The sequence below is a fragment of the Merops nubicus genome, unplaced genomic scaffold, assembly GCF_000691845.1.
Source record: "Merops nubicus isolate BGI_N331 unplaced genomic scaffold, ASM69184v1 Scaffold24673, whole genome shotgun sequence".
NCBI classification, from domain to species: Eukaryota; Metazoa; Chordata; class Aves; order Coraciiformes; family Meropidae; genus Merops; species Merops nubicus.
The window spans coordinates 991-22,366 of NW_008598593.1; the positions used below are offsets into that span (position 1 = coordinate 991).

Here is a 21,376-nt window from a genome sequence, read left to right on the forward strand (position 1 = left end):
CTAGTAGTCCTTGAGCAAAAACTATGACGTATATGAGAGTTCACGCTAGCAGATCACAAAACATTAGATACCTGAGTGTTTTTGACATAACATTCTTCTGTATCAATATATTGGTAATATTCTTTAATAAAACCAGTGATTACAAAGGGATATATTTTAATATGGATAAAACCAACAAGCAGTAGCACACTGTATGGCTCCATTTCTTTCTGGTGACTCGTGTTTTTAATGGCAGATTAATGCAAGTTTGTCTTTAATTCTAGCTTTCGGCACATAAGGCTTCCCATTGGAGAGCATCGGTTTCCTTCCCAGCAGAGCTTAAAAGGGTACATGGGAGATGAGCGTTGTTCCCCACCTTTAAGAATTAGACTGTTCTTTTCCAGCATGACATTTCCATTTTAAAATGGCAGTGTAGAAGCTGCATAATTTGAAATCTTCTCATGCTTCCACCTGGTTCTCAGAAAGAAGCTTGTTCTAAAGTTGAAAAGTTGCTGCAGCTCCTTAATGACTGAAGATGCTTTCACATGCTTAGTGGTTTTACTGGAAGAAAATGGTTATTCTAGCTATTCTTTTAAAGAATGATAAATTACAAAATTCACTTCTTAGGCAGACTGGGTTGTGTGTCACATAATGAAAACGATAAGGGGGTGGGGGAAGCTACATGTGCAGAGCAGTTTTAGTCTTGCTATAGATCGAATATTGCTATTCTGGTATGTGTACCAAACATCTATACCATTTACAGATATTTAGTTGCATGTTTAATGTAAATAAATTGACCGAGTTTTCTTCCCAAATTTGGATGCTTAACTATAAATAGCCTGACTTTTAAATGTGTCCAACTCTGCAGCTTCTGTTGACCTAAATGGGATCTGTGCACATTCAGCACTCTTGAAGATCGTGCGGCTTATTGGAGACCTATCTTTAAATGCCTGTGTGTATAAATATAAGTAGAAGATATGGCATTTGAATTACTGGGTAGTGATATTTTGACCATCTGTGTGGGGACTTTTTGGTTTAATATCAGAAAGATAACAGTACTTTTCAGAAGAAGTAATATTTGCATTAAATTGGGCTATGAGAGGGTTGTGTTTCAAGGTAATTTTATGTTCCAACAAGTGTTGACCTGGGATGACGGACAGTTTCCTGTCATGAAATTCAGCTTTGTTGATGATGTACATTGGCATCTTGAAACAGTTTAAGTAGTTTGAACTAATAATAAACAATTTGGCATTTAATTCTCCAAATTATTATCCACTTATCATATTAAAGTAACACTTATCCCTGTTATATCCCTTTCTATAAGCTATTGCAGATCACAAGCATCTGGTAAAGTAATAAGTGGAGAGGAACATTTTTCAAGCAAAAAGTGCCTGGCCTGGTTTTATGAATATGCAGGTAATATGCAATAAATACATATTTAAAACTATATGGTATTGTTTAAAACAAACAAATACATCAAATATTATTTGCATTTTGCTTTTTTTATGCTGATGTAGGCATAAAAAAATGTCCATATTCAATTCTTTCTAACATGCATTTGAATTAATATAGTTTTTACCATTGTCTTTTCAGTATTTGATCTTTTTGACTTTATTCTTTACTGTATAACTTACCTTGGCATTCTTTAAAATGAAATAACTGATGTTGGACAGTACAGTGTTGAACCAGGATATACCGAATGACTCATTGATTTGAAGTGGACAAGTAGAAGTCAGGATATTGAGAGAATTTAGATAGAAGTTTATTTATCTAACTCTCTTGTTTATAGTCAATTTGAAAAGATAATGAAGTAGTTCATGACTTAAGCCTCTTGGTTTTCTATTTTGCGCAATAAAATAATAGATGCTTATGCTGTTTTTCCTATATGAGAACCTGTCCTAACATTTTTGTTGTTCTAAATAAGAAATGTTTTATTCGGAAGTGTTAGAAGTAGCCTCTTTCAAGTAAATGAGAATTTCTGTACAAGTAATAACTGCTTTCAGTGAATATGCAGCCTATTTTGCATAATTTATTAGAACTATCGCTGCCATTTATTTAGTAATTATATGGTTAGAAATTCATAATCTTTAACCTGTTATTAATTTATTTTCTTGTCTGGTCACTACTTGAAGTCCATCATAACTAGTTGGGGATTAAAAGTCATTAGTAGCCAGTTCTCAGTATAAAGCGAGCTGATGTATCTGCCAGCAATTGGTTTGAGTATATTTATCAGAACTGATTACTTTCCTCGCGGCCTTTCCACAGTAATTAACTACTCATGATTCTAGTAATCTGCTTTCTAATTCATGTTTAAAGCATACTCTTTTAGAGTAAGAGTATTTGCTGAGGAAAATAGTAATTCTCAGTTAATTTTCTTCTGATAAGTGTGCCTGCACATACTTTCAACTTTTTTAAGGCCTGTAATTTTTTTGTTCTCTAGTAAAGAACAGGTGAAGGAGATTATACTTGGTTAGTTAACCAGTAATTAAAATATGCCATGTTTCCAGGATAAAATAGAATTCCAGTGAAATCTTACACCATAGAAGTTTAAGTGTTTCCATTGCAAGACAAAATTATATACACACAGGTGTATGTGTACATATATGAATTGTACATATGATTTCTGGGCCAAAAACACTGTTTCAAGTTTATACTTTAATAATTAACTAATTACCAGTGAACCCTTGTGTGTTTCTTCTCATAACTTAAATGTGCAGATTTTTTAACACATTCTGTGTAAGGGTTGCTCAAAACCAGATGGCAGTGTGTTGCCTTTGCTAGGCAAAACGTTCTTTGCAACATTTTTCAAGAGGTAGAGGTTATTGATCTTAAATGCCAGTTGGATTTTGTTTTCCTGTAAAAGTAGCGATTCTCGATAGTTTTTATTGACTGTGTTCTTATCTCATAGTGTATAATTACTCAAAGTGTATTATCCAACTCTTTAAAAGGATTCTGCTTATGATAATAGCAGCAGATACAGGTGAAGTGGAGTCAGGTGTCATCAAGGGGAAAGAGGGGGAAAAAAAAAAAAAACCTACTCTGCCTGTGTATAAATAGTAAAATTTGCCAAAATGTTTTAAAATCACATGTTGTTTTGGAAGATAAAGCCTTTACCTTTTACATAGGTTCATATTCATTAAAATCATGTAAACATAGTGACACAAGACACATCAAAATAGCATGTCAGCAAGCCTGCTGGTAATATTGGCGTGCCCAATGGGAGTTGTTTTGGAACAGGCTTAGCAACAATAACTGAAACCAGAGAGAGATTCACATAACACAGCATTGCAGAGTGTCTGTATGTGCTCTTTAAATACACTGTTTTGCTGCTTTCTTTGTGTTAAAATGTAAATCTGACATTCTAGTCCTAGTCAAGTTATTTTCATTGCAGTCCTAAAACTTGTACTTTGTACGTGACCAACATGCTTAGCATTTTTCTGATTTACCGTTACCACTCTCCTCATACTACTCAGCATCATAAAACTAACTTTACATTATTTGAAGATTCATCTTCTTTTGTGTTAGTGCAAACCCGTAATAGTAACACCATTGAAAGAGTAATATTTGTAATAGTAGCTCAGATGGAGGGGTTTTTTTAATTGCTAAAATAACTCTTTGAAGAACGTTATTCATACAGTGATTTCAGCACAGAGCAGCGATACCCAAGTTGTCTTGAAGCAACTGACCACCACAGTTACTGGAGTTGTAATGGGCTCTGTCAATGGGAAACTCAGCACAGTTTTTTGAAAACTGACGTACATAAACTAAAACAGCTTTTCTGCTGTGGTGGGGAGGCAGTGCCCAACATGAAAGTTGTGGTTTAGTTTTGCTTTTAGTTCACAGCATTGCTTTATACATAACATACAAGTCTCCACGTTGCAGTTAACAGGATGGGTCTAACCTAAAAGCTACTTAGTAGGGTAATTCAGTGTTTTTAAAGATAGCTTGTATGCAGCATAGTCTAATTATTGTTGTGTGTTACCCTTGTGAGCAGTGAATGTTGCTTAGATTTCAGTCTGGTTTCTTTTTGATTTTGAAGGTCCTGATGAAGTTGTGGGGCCCGAAGGAATGGAAAAGTTCTGTGAAGACATCGGTGTTGAACCTGAAAATGTAAGTTTCTTGCATAATACTAATAACCCTTTAAAAACTTAAACACTTTTAAGTTCTGTGTAAAACTCTTAAATTCAGTAAGCAGAGACTTACCTTCCTGCTTGTAGGAGCTGTTCTGAGATACTCAGCTGAATACATTGATTATGCATGGCTGGTGTGTGAGGGTTTTTGTTTCAGTAGTACTTCATTTTCAGAAATTGAAATTCAGGGAAAGATTATACATAGTTGAATTATTAAATGGTAACAAACATAAAGTACAAGCATGTACAAGAATTGCTAAAATGCTTGAATGTTTAAGAGTTTTCTTCTTGGACATCTAGAAATCAGCCTTTCTTCCGTACTGACTCCTTTTTCTACCTTTGTTTTTTTTTTTTCCCCCCCCATAGATTATTATGTTAGTTCTAGCCTGGAAACTAGAGGCTGAAAGCATGGGATTTTTTACCAAGGAAGAATGGTTAAAAGGAATGACCTCATTACAGTAAGAGTGTCTTTACATACATAATAGAATGTTCTAATTCTATGTTTGTACCAGTAGCTTAATTCTTGCTCGCAGTTTCTTGTGCATTGGCAGTAAGACACAGATATTGTTGCTTTCTGGTCTGCTCTTGGTCAAGTGCTGGAAGTAGCTACTGTTCATCAGGTTGTGAATCAGATGCATTCATTCAAATGATAGTGTTTTTTTCTGTAATAAGTCAGATTTTGGTGGCTTTTTTTTCTTACAAAAAATATGTTAAAATATTCTAGTTAGCAGACACAAATAAGTAGATCGGGAGATTGCTGTAAGCATATGTCAGCACTAGTGTTCTAGAAAGTTTTTAGTGATTTCTAAGCTTTATAGATAAGAACTGCATGAATAATAATTTTGGTTATTGGTGTTATTTCTTAGATGCGGGTCAGATGCCATGCTTAATGTTTAGGTTTTTCAATTTATAAATAAACTTCTTGCTCTTCTGTTTAAGAATTTTTGGTGAGGTAGTGTTCTGCCTAAGAAGTTGTTTCTTTCATGAAAATAACCTGGGTTTTTATGAGGTTTATTTCAGTTGTTATGTATTACTTATTCTTCATGAAACTACTTGTAGTGCATGAAGGTTTTAAGGGTGACTTGTTACAACACTCCATGCAGTATCAAAAATGTCAGGGAGCTACTTTTGCAGGTCCAGCGTGGTGGGAAAAAGGGATTTGACCCTTGGAGTTGGCACAATTGCTCTGTCAGCTGTGAACTGGCTTGGGAAATTGCATTTGGCAGATACCTTCTTGTTATTCAAGACTATGGAGTAAGTGACTGTGGCCCAGCTCCCCTTTGCAAATCTTACTTGATTTGGGATCAGGCTTCCAACAGACATCTTGATTATTTTGTGATTGTCAGAAGCTCTTAAATTTAGTAAGGCCAGGAATGATTAAATTACCTGAAATTCAGGATGGCAGAGATTAAATTCTGGATGCATAAAACTTCAGATGCTGCGAATGGTTATAATTTGGTCGCTTCTCTGAAGTACTTAATTTTTATGCCCAAATGGAAGTTCTGAAGAGTTAGCCAGTCTAGCAGAATGCAAGCACAAAGATACATTAAATCAGGCACCTCCTCAGAGCCAGTATTGTAGGCTTTATTTCAAATAATCTCCTGTGATTATGAATCTCTTGGTTCTTTTAAGAACAGAGCTGGTTGTGCAGTAGGCTAAATGTGTTTAAGACAGAAATTATGGTACTGCTGTGTGTTGTTTCATAGAAACAGAGTTGTGATCAGAGCACTTGCATAAACCTGAACCAGCTAACCTGTATGTTTTGCTTCCCCTGGGTGTGCTCTAATAGCAGGCTATAGGCTAAGCAGCTCTAGGAAGCAATGGCATTTACATAAAGGAATTTGAGATTCATTGGTCTGAAAAGAGTATAAATCTGCTGCTTGCGCTTGCAGGGAAGCGAGGATTATGCTATGGGATTCCATCTGGAATGGGGGGAAGTCTAGTTTCTCTGGAAAGGTTTGACAAGTTTTGAAGGAGAAGGACTTCATGTTCTTACAGCAATAGAGTATTATTACATTCTTGCACAGCAGTTGGGTTTCTTTAGTTTTTGCATGAAGAAATGTCACTGACGTGCATTAAAAGCCCAGAGTGTATTCCGAGGCACAGTTACGTTACAGAATCCTTATTGCAAAAAGTGAAATGTCACAAAAGGTAGTTGCAAGAACAGGGTTAGGTGGAATCCAGCTCAATAGTAAGATATCTTGTTGTAGAGTTTTCATGCAAGAGATGGATTTTTTTTTTTTTTTTTTTTTTAACTCTTACTGCAATCTTTGGAGATCTAGTTCAGTGTAGTGGAGCCTAGGGAGGTACTCACTTTGCCGTGAGACCTAGTGACTGGTCACCTGAATTGCTCTTACAGGTTGGTGGGCTAGACCTCTAGGAATGGCAACACCTAACAACAGGTAAATCCAATCTACAGTTAGATGCCAACATTGGGGTGCCTGAATCTTGAAGTGACATTCTTTTTGTAGTTTTGTGATATGCTGATCAAGTTTGTTCTTTAGAGAGGAGGAGAAAAGTATGTGGTAAGGTATACACTGTCAAAATTAAGGCGGATTAAGCACTAGGTAGCAGCCTATGAGACTTTCATACTTCTATATGCTATATATATGAAAGCTGAGTGCCTAAATGCACATTAATCACCTGAAGCTCTTTACATAGTCATCAGGGAGAAACAGGTACTGAGTAATTTATTTCAGCTACTTGAAACACCTCCGTAGGATGAAATGAGTAGTCCTCAGGAAGCAACTGTTAATCTACATTTGCTTTAAAGCCGTTGCATAGTGAATAACTTAGAGTGAGCATTTAACTTTATGCATCTGAATTAAAGGAGAAGTATACTCATGTATTTGTCAATTGTAGGCTTTACAGACCTACAAAGAAATCAAATCTAGTTACAAAATGAAGGTGAAGGGAAAAGGATTACAATTCATTATTTTATTAAACTCTACAGAAGTCATTGTTTGAACTAGGTAAACACAAAGAATTTTGTGTGTGAGAAAGCGAGGTGAAAGCAACTGTATTGTCTGGGTATTTCCCTCTGGCTGTTTTTTTAACCTTGGAATTTGAGCCAAATTTTACATTAAAGTTGAGATTTTGAAAATGAGTGGCCAGATAAAGGAGAGAGAGAGAGACAGATTAGACTCCAATTGAGGGTAAGATAAGGTCATGATCTCACATTTTTGAGAGGGAGGTGAGAGGGAGAGGCAGTAAAGTCAGGTTTGTAACCTCTAGCTGTTTCCAGAATTATTAGCGAAAACAATTTAGTTTAGTTGGTTTTAATGATAGCATAATATCAGCTGCTTTTCCAGTGAGCTTTTTGCCTGTTATTGCCTTTTAATCCGTTAATGTTTGTGAGCATAACAAAAGCATAGTGTAAATAATTCTTTTTATACCAGTATAGCATTTGGTGTATCCTGGAATCTAAAAAATTTCTGGTCTCCAGACCTGTAAATCAATTGACATAGTGAAATTACAGCATTTTTAGGACACAGAAAAGATGTGTTAAAGAGGAGCAGCCCCAGCCCAGAGCCCTGGGGAACACCAGTTGTGACCAGCCAGCAAACAGCTTTAACTCCATGCCCCACCACTCTCTGGGCCCAGGCATCCAGCCAGCACGTGGTCCAGCAGAGGTGCCCCCCGCCGGGCCCGGGGCAGCCGGCTGTGCCAGGAGAACGCAGTGGGGCACGGCGTCAAAGGCTTTACCCACAGCCTTCCCCTCATCCACCAGGCAGCTCACCTTGTCATGAAAAGAGATGAGGTTTGTTAAGCAGGACAAGCCCTTCATGAACCCATGCTCACTGGGCCTGATGGCCTGGTTACCCTGTAATGTTGTGTTAAAACACAGCATTGATTCCTTGAACCTTGGTATGCTCCAGTGACACCATGCAGCCTAAATTTCAGAAGATCTTGTTTCAGTGCTTGAAGAAACTGGGTGGGCTAGCTAGATAGGCTTCTGTTTTGTCCATCTACAAGGCTGAATGATGGCAGGGGAATGCTTTTGTAGGCTGGTAAGACCTTCAGTACTTTACATACTACAATTAATTGCTTTTGGTTTAATGTCTGTATACATCTTATCAGTTTTTTCTTTTTAGTAAAGGACAAGCATGTGTGAATAATTATGAAATATGAAACATTGGAATATCAGAGTAGGAGTTATTGAGTCATCTGTCCATGTTAGCTATGTCTCAGATGAGCTCTTTACCTCAACAGAAATAAAAATACAACTGCTCTGCGGTGCTAATTTAAATTTTGTTACAAATATAGCATAAGGATGTGAAGAGAATGTAGTAAGCTAATGTTTAGTTTTGTAAATTTTGAGGTAACCTTATTTAGCCTGCAGTAAAGGCATCTCAGGAAATCACTGCACTGGGCTTCAGAGGGTGGTGCCTGTCTGAGGGAGTGTGATCTGTTAGACTCTGCTTTTAAATAGACTGACAGGAGCTCAGGAGTCTTGAGGCTTAATAATTGCACGTTTTCATACCAACTTTTTCGGAATCACTTCTGCATTAAAATACATATAGTACAGTAGACATAACAGGAATTTTATGTTGTACTTAAATGTACAATTATTTGAACAATTTTAACAAAATATTTTGTAAAACTTAAAGACACTGAAGTATGTGTTTATCCATGGTATGGTAAATTATCCCAGTCAAATTATATTGGACAAGGTGTGTGGTAGACCTACTTTAAGGAGCTTATATGTGTCATTAGTGCACTAACAACATGAGCACTTTAGTTAGATATTAAAAAGGTAGGTTTGTCCTCAAATGTAGAGGACGGTATTACTGCAGTATGAAAGTTTGGAACTAGAAAGAAGAGATATGGATATAAGCTGAGATGCCTTTGTAGCAAAGCATAATACTGGTTTAAGGGTTAAATGAGAGAACAGAATGATTAGATGGCTGAAGACAAAAAAAAAAAAGTAATTTTATCTTTAGTTAAATCTACCAAAGCTTTTTTTTTTTTTTACAAGTTTCTTTTCAATTTAACATGTAGTTTATTGCAAAAATATGTTCTTGTCACCTGAATGTGCATCCTAATTAGCTAGTAGTTGTATTTATTCAGCACTGATCTTGGCTGGGACGCAGTGCTGCTTTAGGGAGATGCTGCTAGAGACGAGAAGTAACAAAAGGCTCCATCGGCTGGAGTTGCTTCACAGGGGGACAGACAGACAGAGATGCGTGCAAGGACTAGCAGACCTGAGGCGCAGGAAGGGTGGGCTGTGGGCAGAGCACAGCGTCCAAGTGCAGCACCTCGGCAACCTGCTGCCCGGCTCCCAAAGGGCCCTGGCTCTGGGCTGCAGTGCCAAGCCCATCAGGAGCTGCTGGAGCTGCAGAGGTGTTCTCTGAGAGGCGGCCTCCAAAAAAGAGGTGCAGCACCAAAGGAAGCGTTGATGTACATCTGTGGTTCTGGAAGTGCTGCTTCTGCCACACAGCATACAGGGCAAGGAAGAAATTATTTTTTTTTTTATTCGTGGCAGCTATTATTATGTTATATCACATTTTATTCTTATAAAATAACTGTTCCTCTGAGTGAGTCTCTGCTGGAGGGTTAGTATCTGTGAGTTACAGTCTCATCTGCTATTGTTGGCGAATCTAACGCATTTTCTATTTGGAAACAGAAGTCCTTGCTAATTAAAATACGTGGAGATGATCTTTTCTGCCAGAGGGTTATTGTTGCCAAAGGGTTAGCCTGTCAGCTAGCAGACCTGCACATTCCCTTACAGCCTGTGCGTTTTCAGTAGTCAATAGCTACTGACTAATTCAGGTGATAGGCTTACCAGAGCTTGCATTTATCAGTCATAAAACAAGAGCAAACTAGTATGTTTTTGCTGTGTGCCTCCTCAATCCTGCCACTCATAAATATGTAGTCTTAAAGTACGTGTTCGGGTTTGGGTTTTTTCCAAAGAGATATGGCATAGAGCCCTTATTTACAGCTGGATTTTGCTACCTTATTGCACACTGAATACTGTTTTCTCCAGACTTTCGTAGTGATTGAAAGATAACAGTGCTGGATATGAACATAAATTGCAGTGTGTGGCATAAAAGGAGTACTGTACTATTTGAGAAGTAAAGCAGAGATTTTTGTATTACGTTGGTGATACATTTTTTAAAACTTGCTTACAGAAGCCAGGCATTCATCACTGCAGTGAGCTGCAAATGTTAATTTAATCACTTTCATAGTAGAACTCATGTACATCTGATGATTGCATTTTGGTGATTTCAGTTATTTTATGTTTGCTGGCATTTTTTTCATTGTCCAAATGTTTTGTTTGGAACTTCTAACATCATTTGTTTTTCTTTATTTTAAGATGTGACTGTACAGAAAAACTACAGAGTAAATTTGACTTCTTGCGGTCACAACTGAATGACATTTCATCCTTTAAGAATATCTACAGATACGCCTTTGATTTTGCAAGGGTAAGGCTACTGGAATGTTAGAGAAGTTCTTATTTTGATTATTCAATGAGCTTGTACTTGAGTGGGTTTTATGTTTTCTTTCTCAACCTCAGGATAAAGACCAGCGAAGTCTTGATATTGATACTGCAAAATCCATGTTAGCTCTTCTACTTGGAAGAACTTGGCCACTGTTTTCAGTATTTTATCAATACCTGGAGGTACAAGTTTCCTTGACTTTTTGCATGATGGCATCATAGTTGGGCTGTTCTGTGAACACATGTCAGTGTTTGTATTGTTCTGCTCGAGAATGTATCCATATTGCTCCTATTCCCTGGGTCGATGTGCTTATGGAATAGTGATCTTCTTTTATGTGTCACAGATCCTTTCCTTCCTCCCTGTGTCCCCCCTGCCTTCTCTTAGTAAGGGCAACTAAAATTCTGTCTTAATTGAACTATAAAAGTAAATTTAAGATGAAATAATAGAGCCCTAGTAATCTCTTCAGGTGCATCTGTGCTGAATTTCAGGTTTGCTTTGTACAGGTACAGTCTGTAGATACCTTGAGCTCTGGCTGCGTCTGGAAGATTTTGATCAGCTCAGCTGCAAGTGACTTAGTAATGTGGATGTATGCAGATTGCAGAGCATGCTGGGCTTGAGACTATTCCCTGGCTTCAAATCAGTGCTAATGTTGCCAAGTAGATGTCCTTATGATCATACTGTAATTTACCTGGAAAAAAATACTGATTACCCTGGAAAAAGACAGGTTTTTGTAATTGTTCATTCTGGGAATATATCTTAGTTAGATGTGGCCCGTTTCAGGGCGAGATGAAAAATGTACCCGTTTTTGAGGCTTAAGAATGGTGACTTCCAGATGCCCTAGTATTTCAATTTTGCTCTGGTCTTTCAAGAAACCATTTTATGTCATTTCAGAACTACAAAATATGTACATGCATAGTATTTTAAAAAGTGAAAAACCAAGGAAATAGTAGCTGTTGTTGCATATGAACTTGTTTATTAGGACCTGATTGAAGATAAAATGAGAGAAATGAGAAATGAGATGCAGCGTTACCAAATGTCACTTGACATTTTAATGTTCTGAAATTATTTTCCTCAGCAATCGAAGTACCGAGTTATGAACAAGGATCAGTGGTACAATGTGCTAGAGTTCAGCAGAACTGTCCATGCAGATCTTAGCAACTATGACGAAGATGGAGCATGTAAGTATTCATAATGTTTTGCTTATTCAACTATTTCAAATTTTAAGTTTGCATAATATGCATTTCTGTAATGGAAACAATACTGTAATGTATTAAATTTATTCCCCAACAATGCATAGAAAAGCTGTACTTTTATCTGTGATAACTGCAGATATTAATTGTAGTAGTGTGTCAGGTGTGTGGTGGTGTACTTCAGCCAACTTATATTCAGATGAGGATCTAGTGAAGCTACTTGCTATATGAAACTATAGGCTTGCAAGTAGAATTATAAACAGCAAACTCTTAATTTTGTGCTAATGTGTAATAAATTCTAGTTTACTTGTCAAGGAGCCTAGCTGCTGGTCCTTGGGGCTGAGCTCTACACCTGGCTGATAGTCAGTCATCACTGTGACTGAATTGCATTAGGTATCCTATTTTGATCCATGTATGTGCAATTTTGAAAGCTCTAGGACAAAGGAATTGGTTGTGCCAGTTTAGAACATGATCTTATTTTTCAGTGCACCTGTCAGATGTCAGGAACACCTTTTTCCATAGTTCTGTGTGGTGTTGTTGTGCACTTTTTGCCACCTTTGGATTGGAATGACTGTAGTCATCTTTAAGTCTTAAGAATTTGATCGTAGGATTGACATGGATGTTACCTAGACCAATAGTTTTAACTTTGATACTTTAAGAGAACATGTTTGAAAAACACTGGCAAATATAACTCCCAAGTTTCATCCATTTGCAGGGCCTGTACTTCTGGATGAATTTGTTGAATGGCAAAAGGTTCATCAAGCGTCATAGCAAGAATTCAAAAGAAAATGCAAAAGTTTTTCTGATGCCCACCTATACACAAACTAATGAGAAAAACAAAGGATTGCATTTTCATTCTTAAGAAAGACTTCACAGTAATTTTTTTTCCTTTAAGGAAGTTTTCTTGTTACACCTGATATGGGCATTGAACCACATCTCTTCTGAGACTGAAAGTTGGAGTTCTTGTTTTGAGTCTTATGTTTATGGCATTTATTTCAGACCAATAAAGATTCAGATTTGTGACAAAGGACTAAAAGTGAAGAATGTCCCTTGAATGTGAGTGTGGTGTCTATTTTTAAAACCAAATCTTTGAGATTATCTTTCTAAGAAGTGCCCTTTGCTGTGAATTTTTGAAGACCTTAAAAATGCTTAACTGGCACTGTTGCTTGCTGATGGTATGACTGTCTTGTGTGACAAACATTAGGAAGAATGACTGAGTTTTGGAGCCCTGGGTAGGTGTGTGCTAACTTGCATATTAAGTATTGGTCATGGGTTGTGCCACAGTTTTCAGCTCCTTGTGGAGATAAAGGCCTTAAACTCTTATTTATCTTTTTTTGTTCAGTACCCACCCAGTGGCATGGCATGTAATGACAGGCTATTTTCAAGCAGAAAGGTGTAGAGCATGTGACTGTATGCAGAATGGCTGAAAACTAGTTGCCTGTACTTCAGATGGTGAACACAGATGCTTTTTGGTACAGTAAGGCAGCTTCAAATTTTTACTGAAAATTAGACTTTGGATTGCTTTGTATAAAAAGTGCTATTTATATTTTAAAAGGGAAAGCTCGAAAGGCTTGGTTTCAGGCTTTGCTTCTTACATGTTTTAGACTGGAAGCATTAACAACATGACTTTTTTTATCTCCTTGGATGCTTTTCATAATGTAAATCAAGAAAAGACTGTTCAATCACCTACCTTTGACCTGTATATAGCAGGCTATTAATTTTTACCCTGTTACTTCATGCATTGAGTCCAATTACTGCAACTGCCCTTTTAGGTGCTCAGTATTGGTGGCAACCTTAAAATACAGTAGAAGTTTGTGACTTTACCTTCCTGCCCAGGAGGCCCAGTGCACTCCTGAGAAGGAAAGGAATTTTCATGAGTAAATATGAGAAACCAAAACAGAATGAGAGAATGAAGTATTTGTAACTTCTGCCTTTTATATAAATACATTATGTAAACTGTGATAACGCCATGAGACTCAGTGGGTGATCAAGGCCTTATTGTGCCAAGTATTTCAACATCTTTTAATAAGAATAGACAATGTAAGTTAGGCATCACTTGAAGATCTTTGCCTCAGGGAAATTACTTCTGTTTTGCACATCCCTTATTCAGACTAACAAGCATGAGTTTTCCTATCCTTAAGGAAAGCTTTATTCTCAAGCTGATTTTTTTTGGGGGGGGGAGGGGAGGGAAGGAAAAAAAAAAAAAAAGGAAAGATGTGAGGAAAAATAATAAAAGTGGGACAAACTAGTAGTGTGTGCCTGTGCTATTGTTCTACTAGAGGACCACGCTTGTAACTTAGTCTGCAGACCTGCGTGCTGTGGGCTGCAGGAAGCAATGCAGTGGTGCTCCATGGGCTGTGCTGGAAGTCACCTGATGGTGCAGTTGAACCTTGGAAGCTTGGTTCTGCCCAAGCAAAAAAAAACAAGCATTTGGAGGGGAAACAAAAGAAAAAAAAAAAAAATAAACCCCACCCAAACACCCACAAACAACAGCTGAGATGCTTGGAAGATCTCAGCTTGTACAGTGGCTAGTGCCTGTACTTGCAAACACATGCACTACAGCTGTTCCATACATTTTTCCTCCTTTTTTTTTTAAGGGAAGAACTCAGTTTTAGACCTTCTGCAGGCTACAGCATCCCTTCAGTGCATTACAAGTTGTCCATTTGCATTGCTCATAGTTCTGATTTCACCCATTACAGAGTGCCTTTCATTCGGAAATTGCTCTACGCCACAGAAGATTAGTGCCAGAATGAGATAAACTTCAAGAGTCCCAAGATCTACTGGTAGAATAAGGCCCTAACGTTCACCAGTTAATTTATGGCAAGGGGAAGTACTGCTGTATATAAAACCTCTGCAGGGGCACTGATTCTGAAATGACTTTCTCAAACTCACTGCAATGACTTTACTTAGTCTAGTATGTTTAGTCCCTGTTCTAATTAGGAAATTCTCTTTCCAGAGATTTTGAAATATTTGTTGGAAGATGGATATTTTATAATGTGACTAAAGATTATTTTTTTTTTTTTTTTTTTTAGTAACTGCAAACTGTTATGAATTCAGTTTAAACCAATTGGTCCTAGAGGATGGTGTTAGAGTCTAACTGTAGGAGTGATGCATCTACCAATCCAAGGTGGTTAAGTACTTACTGTTCAGGTGGAAGATGCTATGTGATGATGTATCATTTGTATCTCTGTTAAGGTTTTATCAGTATTCCTATAATAAATCCATGTTTCAGGGATTTATAACTTGATTGTGTGTGTGATTGAAAATCATCAGTGACTGTAAAACTTTGATTGGGAATGAATGTATCTACTTAAAATCAATATAGTTTTTCAAATTCGAATAAAATAGGATTTTAAGTTGTTATTGTGCTCAAAACTGCAATCAGATTTATTGTTGAAATGTGAACTAATGGCTTGTACAGTTTCATTGTGAGCTGGTCACTTTTATTAGCTGTCTTTCATTGAATCACCTTACAGCTTATTGTGGATAAGTGCCAAGAGCTGTTTATTTCATTTTTTTTCATTTTGTGCATGTCCACAAGCCAAAACTGAGTTCAGCTAAGTGCTTTCTTTAGTCTTTGAACTTCAATTTTGCTTTACTCAGGTGCATTTCAGTCTATTGAATTAAAAAAAAAAAAAAAGTGGCACCTTATTTTTTTGGTATTCTAAGGTGAAAGTTCACAGGTGAAATATGCTGCCACAGTTATGATAAATAATAAAATCAAAGGTGAAATGTCTTCCGAAACTAAATCATAGTGGTGTCTATCTTGAAGTTATAAACTTCACTTTAATCTCACTTTCATTTCTTGATACTAGTTATTCCTAACATAACTAATTTTTTTTTTTTTTTCCTCATTTTCCTAGACAGCTAACAGTTTTGGGTTTTAAATCTGATTATACCAACCTGTTTTATGGAAAAAGCCATACTGGTAGATTGGAATGTAATATTTCTACTATGTAAAAATGTGATTTTGCATTAAATGGTCATGTATGTTTACCTGCGTCTTTAACTGTATATATAGTTTTGATCCAATTTACTGTTTAAACATCAAATTCTTTACTAATGGCTGTAATTTCACATTTCTATATAGCAGAATTTGAATTTTGCATTTGAGATTACTATGGATACAAGCTTGGTACCAATCACGGGTGGCCCAAGAGAGGGCACTGTGGTCTGTGTTTCCCTTGTTAAAGTTTTTTCTTATCTCTCAAAAGCTTTGTGCTTATATTGATATTGACTGCACAAAAGTTGCAAAAGGGACCATAAGTTTAATATTTCCGATGATTTGTTCATTTTTTAAGCTAGTGAACAGTTCTTTCAATGTGATATGTACAAACTTGTACAGGTTTAGTTTTGTTAAGTATGATGAATAAAATGGTATGTAATAGGGCAGAAAACTTTTTTTGTCATGCTGCCTCTTTTAGTTTTCTCGTGTGTATAACTGCTCTTAAAATCACTGAGAGACTTAATTCCAGCTATATGGATCTATCTAATTTCTAACAACCTTAATGAACAATTTCTTTGCTCCTGTTTGCACATACATAAAATAGAACTTGATCTCAACTGAGAGCAACAGCAAACACTATTCTTGATTATATTCTGTATTATTAAGTGCTGATAGGACCTAATGACCCTAGTAATAATCTTCGTTAATTATTCATTGGATAAACTATTCCAACAACCGGTTCCAATGGGTGTGAATGAAAAGAGAATGAGCTTTTCTCTCTTCACTGGCCACCTCCTTTCCCACCTCCCCACCAGCATCTCTTTTGGGTCACTCATCTTCGTAGGAAAGGATTCTGTTGTACTCTTTCATAGGGTCTTTCAGAGCCCATTACAGAAAGGATCAAAGCCAGCATCCCATCATAGGTTTGAGTTTGTGACACTCTTTTCCTTGCTGATGCAGCTTGTTCCACTCTTGACACTTTCCAGCTGTTGAAGTCCTGTCTCATACCTGCCTCAGGATTGTCTGCTCCCAAAGATCCTCGGCCCCTCTCAGGCCTGAGGCAGTGCCCGTTTGTTTCCACTGTTCTACTTTCACTACTTTTGGTAACGAACTTCCCAATGCCTTCCTCAGTTAGCAGGATGTTTAGAGGGATACAAACCAGGCATCTGCCATCTCTATCTACAAGCCATGGCAACAGTTCTATTACTTCTCTTTACCCTTGTCTTGTCTATTCTCATGCTGTAATTCTTTCTGTCTGTGGGAAAGGACGCCGTAGTGTTAGGTAGGCATATTAAAGACTGAATGTGTACTGCAAGGTGATGGTGCCTAGTGTTAGCTTAAGTTTTATTTTTAAACCACTGCCAGGCTTGTCATCAGAATGAATTTGGTTTCTCGGATTTGTATTTCACTTCATCCAGATTCTAATCTTGCCTCTGTTTTTATCCTAGGTAATCAGTGTGGCATTCCCAATATACTGGGTTCTCCTTAGCTTTTTTTCCCCCCTCCGTATTGCCTGAGCATAATAACAATGACAGAAGATGTAACTTGTTGAATTTGTCTGTTTTATAGGCCCTACAGTAGACAGATTTTTATCTTAAGGAGATCAGTACTAGTGCTTCATCCAAGGTGGTTCCAACATTTTGATTTAATGCCTTACTACTTTATAAGTTATTAAAATGTTATGTTTGTTTCCTGTTCCTTTAGAAAACTATGCCTATTGATAAAGATGCTTTCAACACAAGATTTTTCAGTTTATTTAATTAAACTTCATACCCAATTCTGACAATTTAAGAAAAGAATCACTTTGTGTTTCAGGGATTTTGTTCATATATGTATTTTTATCAGCTCAGTAGTGAAGTAGTGCTGACTATAAAATAATTTAAGGTTATTTTTGGCTGATTTAAATTCTAGCTAATATACAGCTTAGTTTTTTCAAAGTGTTTTCAGAATCAATTTATGTTCACTGTTCATTTTATGATAGTGAATGAAAGGACTAGAACATAGTATTGCCAGCTAGTTTAATTTTTTTCCAATACTAACACTGAGTTGATTCTTTTTTATTTTCCAAGTAGTAGAATGTTTCTGTAAGGTTTACTGCCTCTATTATACTAATTTAAATAGCATTAAAATGAAATGGTAGATGTGATTTGTAGCCAGCTAACTATTATAGGCTTAATGTGAAATTATTTTTTGCCTTCAAAATCCATTAACTTTAAATCAATTTTTCTAATGGAAGAGAAAATTTTATCTAATGATGTAATGCCTCTCAATGATTTCAACTTACAAAGAAACATGATGAACAGCTAACATTGCATCCTCATCTAGCTGCTCGACATACTTTAATTTGAACATTAAAAAAATGTTAGGACACCTGAATGAATGTTTGAGAACACATGTGGATATATAATGATTTATTTCATAAGAAACATAATCAATTTATTTTTTTGCAGTTTACAGCAACAATAGGAAAAAGAACATTAGTTAAATAAAAAGTAGGTCCTCTGCATACCTTGCACTTGCTTTTGAGTGTAGTAGTTTGAGGTGTTGGTTCTTAATTCCTACTTGCTTGGATCTACAAAACAAAACCGATTATTCCCCTCCTATGTGTTTGGGTTTTGCACCAGGGCTGAGCAGTGATAGACAGCAAAGACCCGTGCTGGAGTTCCACAGCCTGGCTGTGGGTCGTGGTCACGGATTGTGCCGTGGTGTGAAATGGTAACACTCATGGCACGCGGGAAAGAATAGTAGAATCATAAAATAGTAGAACCATACAATCTTTTTGCTTGGAAAAGAACTTCAAGATCATCAAGCCCAACCATTATCTAACATTACCAACAGGAAATATATCTGAAAATAAAATACAGTTGTGTCCTGCCATTTTCCCCTTTATTTCCATGCTTATTTCTTTAAGCAGGGCAATGTTCTGTCCCTGTTTCACAGTTGCAGCCTGTATACCTGCATGCACATTTTTATTTATAAAAGTAAACATATAAATGTTTACCATCTGGTGTTCAACCTGGTGTAGGCTTCCTGGAAAGAGTTTGAGAGTGAAAGAAGAATTAGAAATGAGGTTCAGTTCTCCTCAGCTTTCCTATAGCATATGTACATTTTGGGGGCTGTGGAGGTGCCTGGTCACGCTTCAGTCCTATGCAAAACTCCCTCAGTGGTGGCTTTTCTGCATTTGAGTGGTTCTGTCCTAGGACCGAGTTTAAAGTTTTGAAAGTGAAATGCTATTCCCTTCCTGAATCTTAAGTAGGCTTATTCAAGACCCATTGACTTTTATTATATGGTTTGAAGTTTTGGGGTTTGAGGTTTGTTTTTTTTTCCCCTGATATGGTGATTACTGGCTTACAGAATGAGTACTCTGCTGTGGAAAAATGTCCTCATAGAATTGGAGGTGCCAGACATACCAATGTTCATGGAAGGATAATAATTACTACTGATACTTGAGTGAACCACCAAGATGCTGATGTGCCAAAGCCTACCCTTTGCCAGTGGTTCTGATATTTTTTTTTCATTATTTATGACACTGTGATTTTAGGTCACATATTAAATCACGCAAGGATATTGCTGTGCCTATGCTGTACAACTGTGTGCATGCTGTACTGAAGTCCATGATGCATAGCACAATAGAAGATCAATGATTTTCTGAAGTCAGAACAGTTGCATTTGCTATTTTAGCTTTTCATGCTCCTTTTAATTTCCTGAAGGATCACCGTTCATCAGGGCACTTGTTCCTAATCCTTGTTTAATAGAAAAATATTGTTTCTCTTTTAGTTGGAGAGTTTGGGGGGGTCAGCTAGTGTACTAGCATGCAAAGCTTCAGTTTCATTGTACTAGGTACTGTGTTGTTAATAAAACTTTTGTCCCAACCTAATTACATTACAGTCCCACAAATAAATACTTTGCTATGCTTTCCATAGTGCTTGTCTTTGAACTAGAACAGTCCTGCAATCATAATATGAAATATTTTTCCATTTAAGTATATCACCTGCAGTTGGTCAATGTTCCTTAATGTAATTAAACCAAGAACTTGTTCTCTAGTATTAGTGTTACCAATGAGAGAAAGAAAATGCCCTCATTCCCAATTATTACTTGGCTTATATGTTTCTTGAATGTTTTGGCCTTCTTTACCTCAAAGATTTGGTTTGTGTTAACATAGTTTGAGTTCACCAATGATAGTCCAAATAAAACTGCACTATTATTTTGGTTAAATTTTGTCCATTGAAATTAACAGGAGCCCAGTTCTCCAAACACGCTTAAGATTTCATCCTTACAGAAATAAGTTCCTCATTCTTGACAATACATTTATTTTAGGCCCTTCTATCTTCAAGCTTAAAATGGTTCATCCCTGAATTTTCTGCCATCCCTGAGTTAGGAGCTGCTATAACTACAACAGAAGCAGTAGTTACTAGTTGCTAAGCTTCTGCTGCTTTGAAATGCCAGGTAGAAGATGGAGGAAGCACTCACGTATAGGTTGGATTGCAGCCCAGGTTTACATGTACATCATTTGGGCTACAGTTTGAAGCAGGTGTGCAGTTGGTTGTATTTCTTGTAAGCAAGTCCTTTTTGTTACAGTACAGTGAGAAATAAAGATTGCCACACTACATTATCTACATATCTTCTACAACATCTTCATAGATCTAGAAGCAGCATGGCATAGCAAGGCACAGGAAACTAGAGGGAAGCGTCAGGCAGTGCCTGTGGTCACTTTTGGGTGGTACCCTGCATTATGCAAACAAAGCTATCTGGTGTGGATTTTCAGGTTTTGGATGCTTATGCCTATGCCTAACATGCAACACAGGGCCGGTTTTTAAGAAGATTTTAATATCCAAAAATGTTGGCACTTTGCAACAATGTAACCCCTTGATAGCATTCTGGTGGCTGCTAGGAAGAGGAAACCAAGTTTCTGAGCTGTAAGAGAATCCACAGGAGACACAGAACCAGTGCCTCCTTATTCCTCTCTCGCATATTTATTAGAGATGTTGTGCTGGACCTCAGGAGCAGATGCAATTTGGCTGTCCCCAGACACATATGACCACCCAGAGACAATCGGCTTCTGAGAGATTTGATCCAAAGTAAAGAACTGGTAAGTGATGCTTCCAACAAAAGTTTCCTGAACATCTACATTTTATGGAAATGTAACACACCAATGCTTGGCAACTAATTTGAAAGGAAAAACATTACCACAGCCATTTCAAATCTAAATGAAGCACAACTAGATTTAAACAGCTTTAACAGATTTAATTTGTGGGCTGAAATTGCCTTTTTGTAGTTCAGAAAGCCCCAAGTAACTCTGGTTTTGCTGAGTTAGCTTTATGGGGTTTCAACTGGAAATATTTCCATGCAATATGGAACACATTTTGTAATCAAGGAAGCGATCATGGTTTTACATAACAATGTAGTGCCAGTAAAATATGGTTGAGGATAGATACAATTTCTGGACATAGGAACATATCTTCTGTTATCAGAGGATGGCTTACATAGTTGCGTTTCAACATTGCTAATCTGGTTTTAGAAGGATTTTTTAGATCACTCCATTGAACTGACTTTTGCAGGTGCTCAACAGCATGAACAGGAGTTGCACAGCTGTGTGCTTTGAAATCAGTGAGTTGATGGTGTATGTCCCACCAACACAGAGAAGGTGAGCAACTGATTTAACTTAAATTTTAGAGCAGTAGTATATAGATG

At 37.0% G+C, this 21,376-nt stretch overlaps 1 protein-coding gene across 1 annotated transcript; it reads left to right on the forward strand.

Moving 5' to 3' along the window:
- Positions 1-1,303: 1,303 nt before the first annotated feature.
- On the forward strand, positions 1,304-12,768 carry DCUN1D5 (DCN1, defective in cullin neddylation 1, domain containing 5; the record flags this gene model as incomplete). The annotated part of the gene is made up of 7 exons (XM_008937111.1): positions 1,304-1,395; positions 4,019-4,089; positions 4,476-4,567; positions 10,426-10,534; positions 10,627-10,731; positions 11,625-11,727; positions 12,455-12,768. Coding segments are annotated over 7 exons (628 nt in total), but the record flags the coding sequence as incomplete, so codon positions are not given.
- Positions 12,769-21,376: the final 8,608 nt, after the last annotated feature.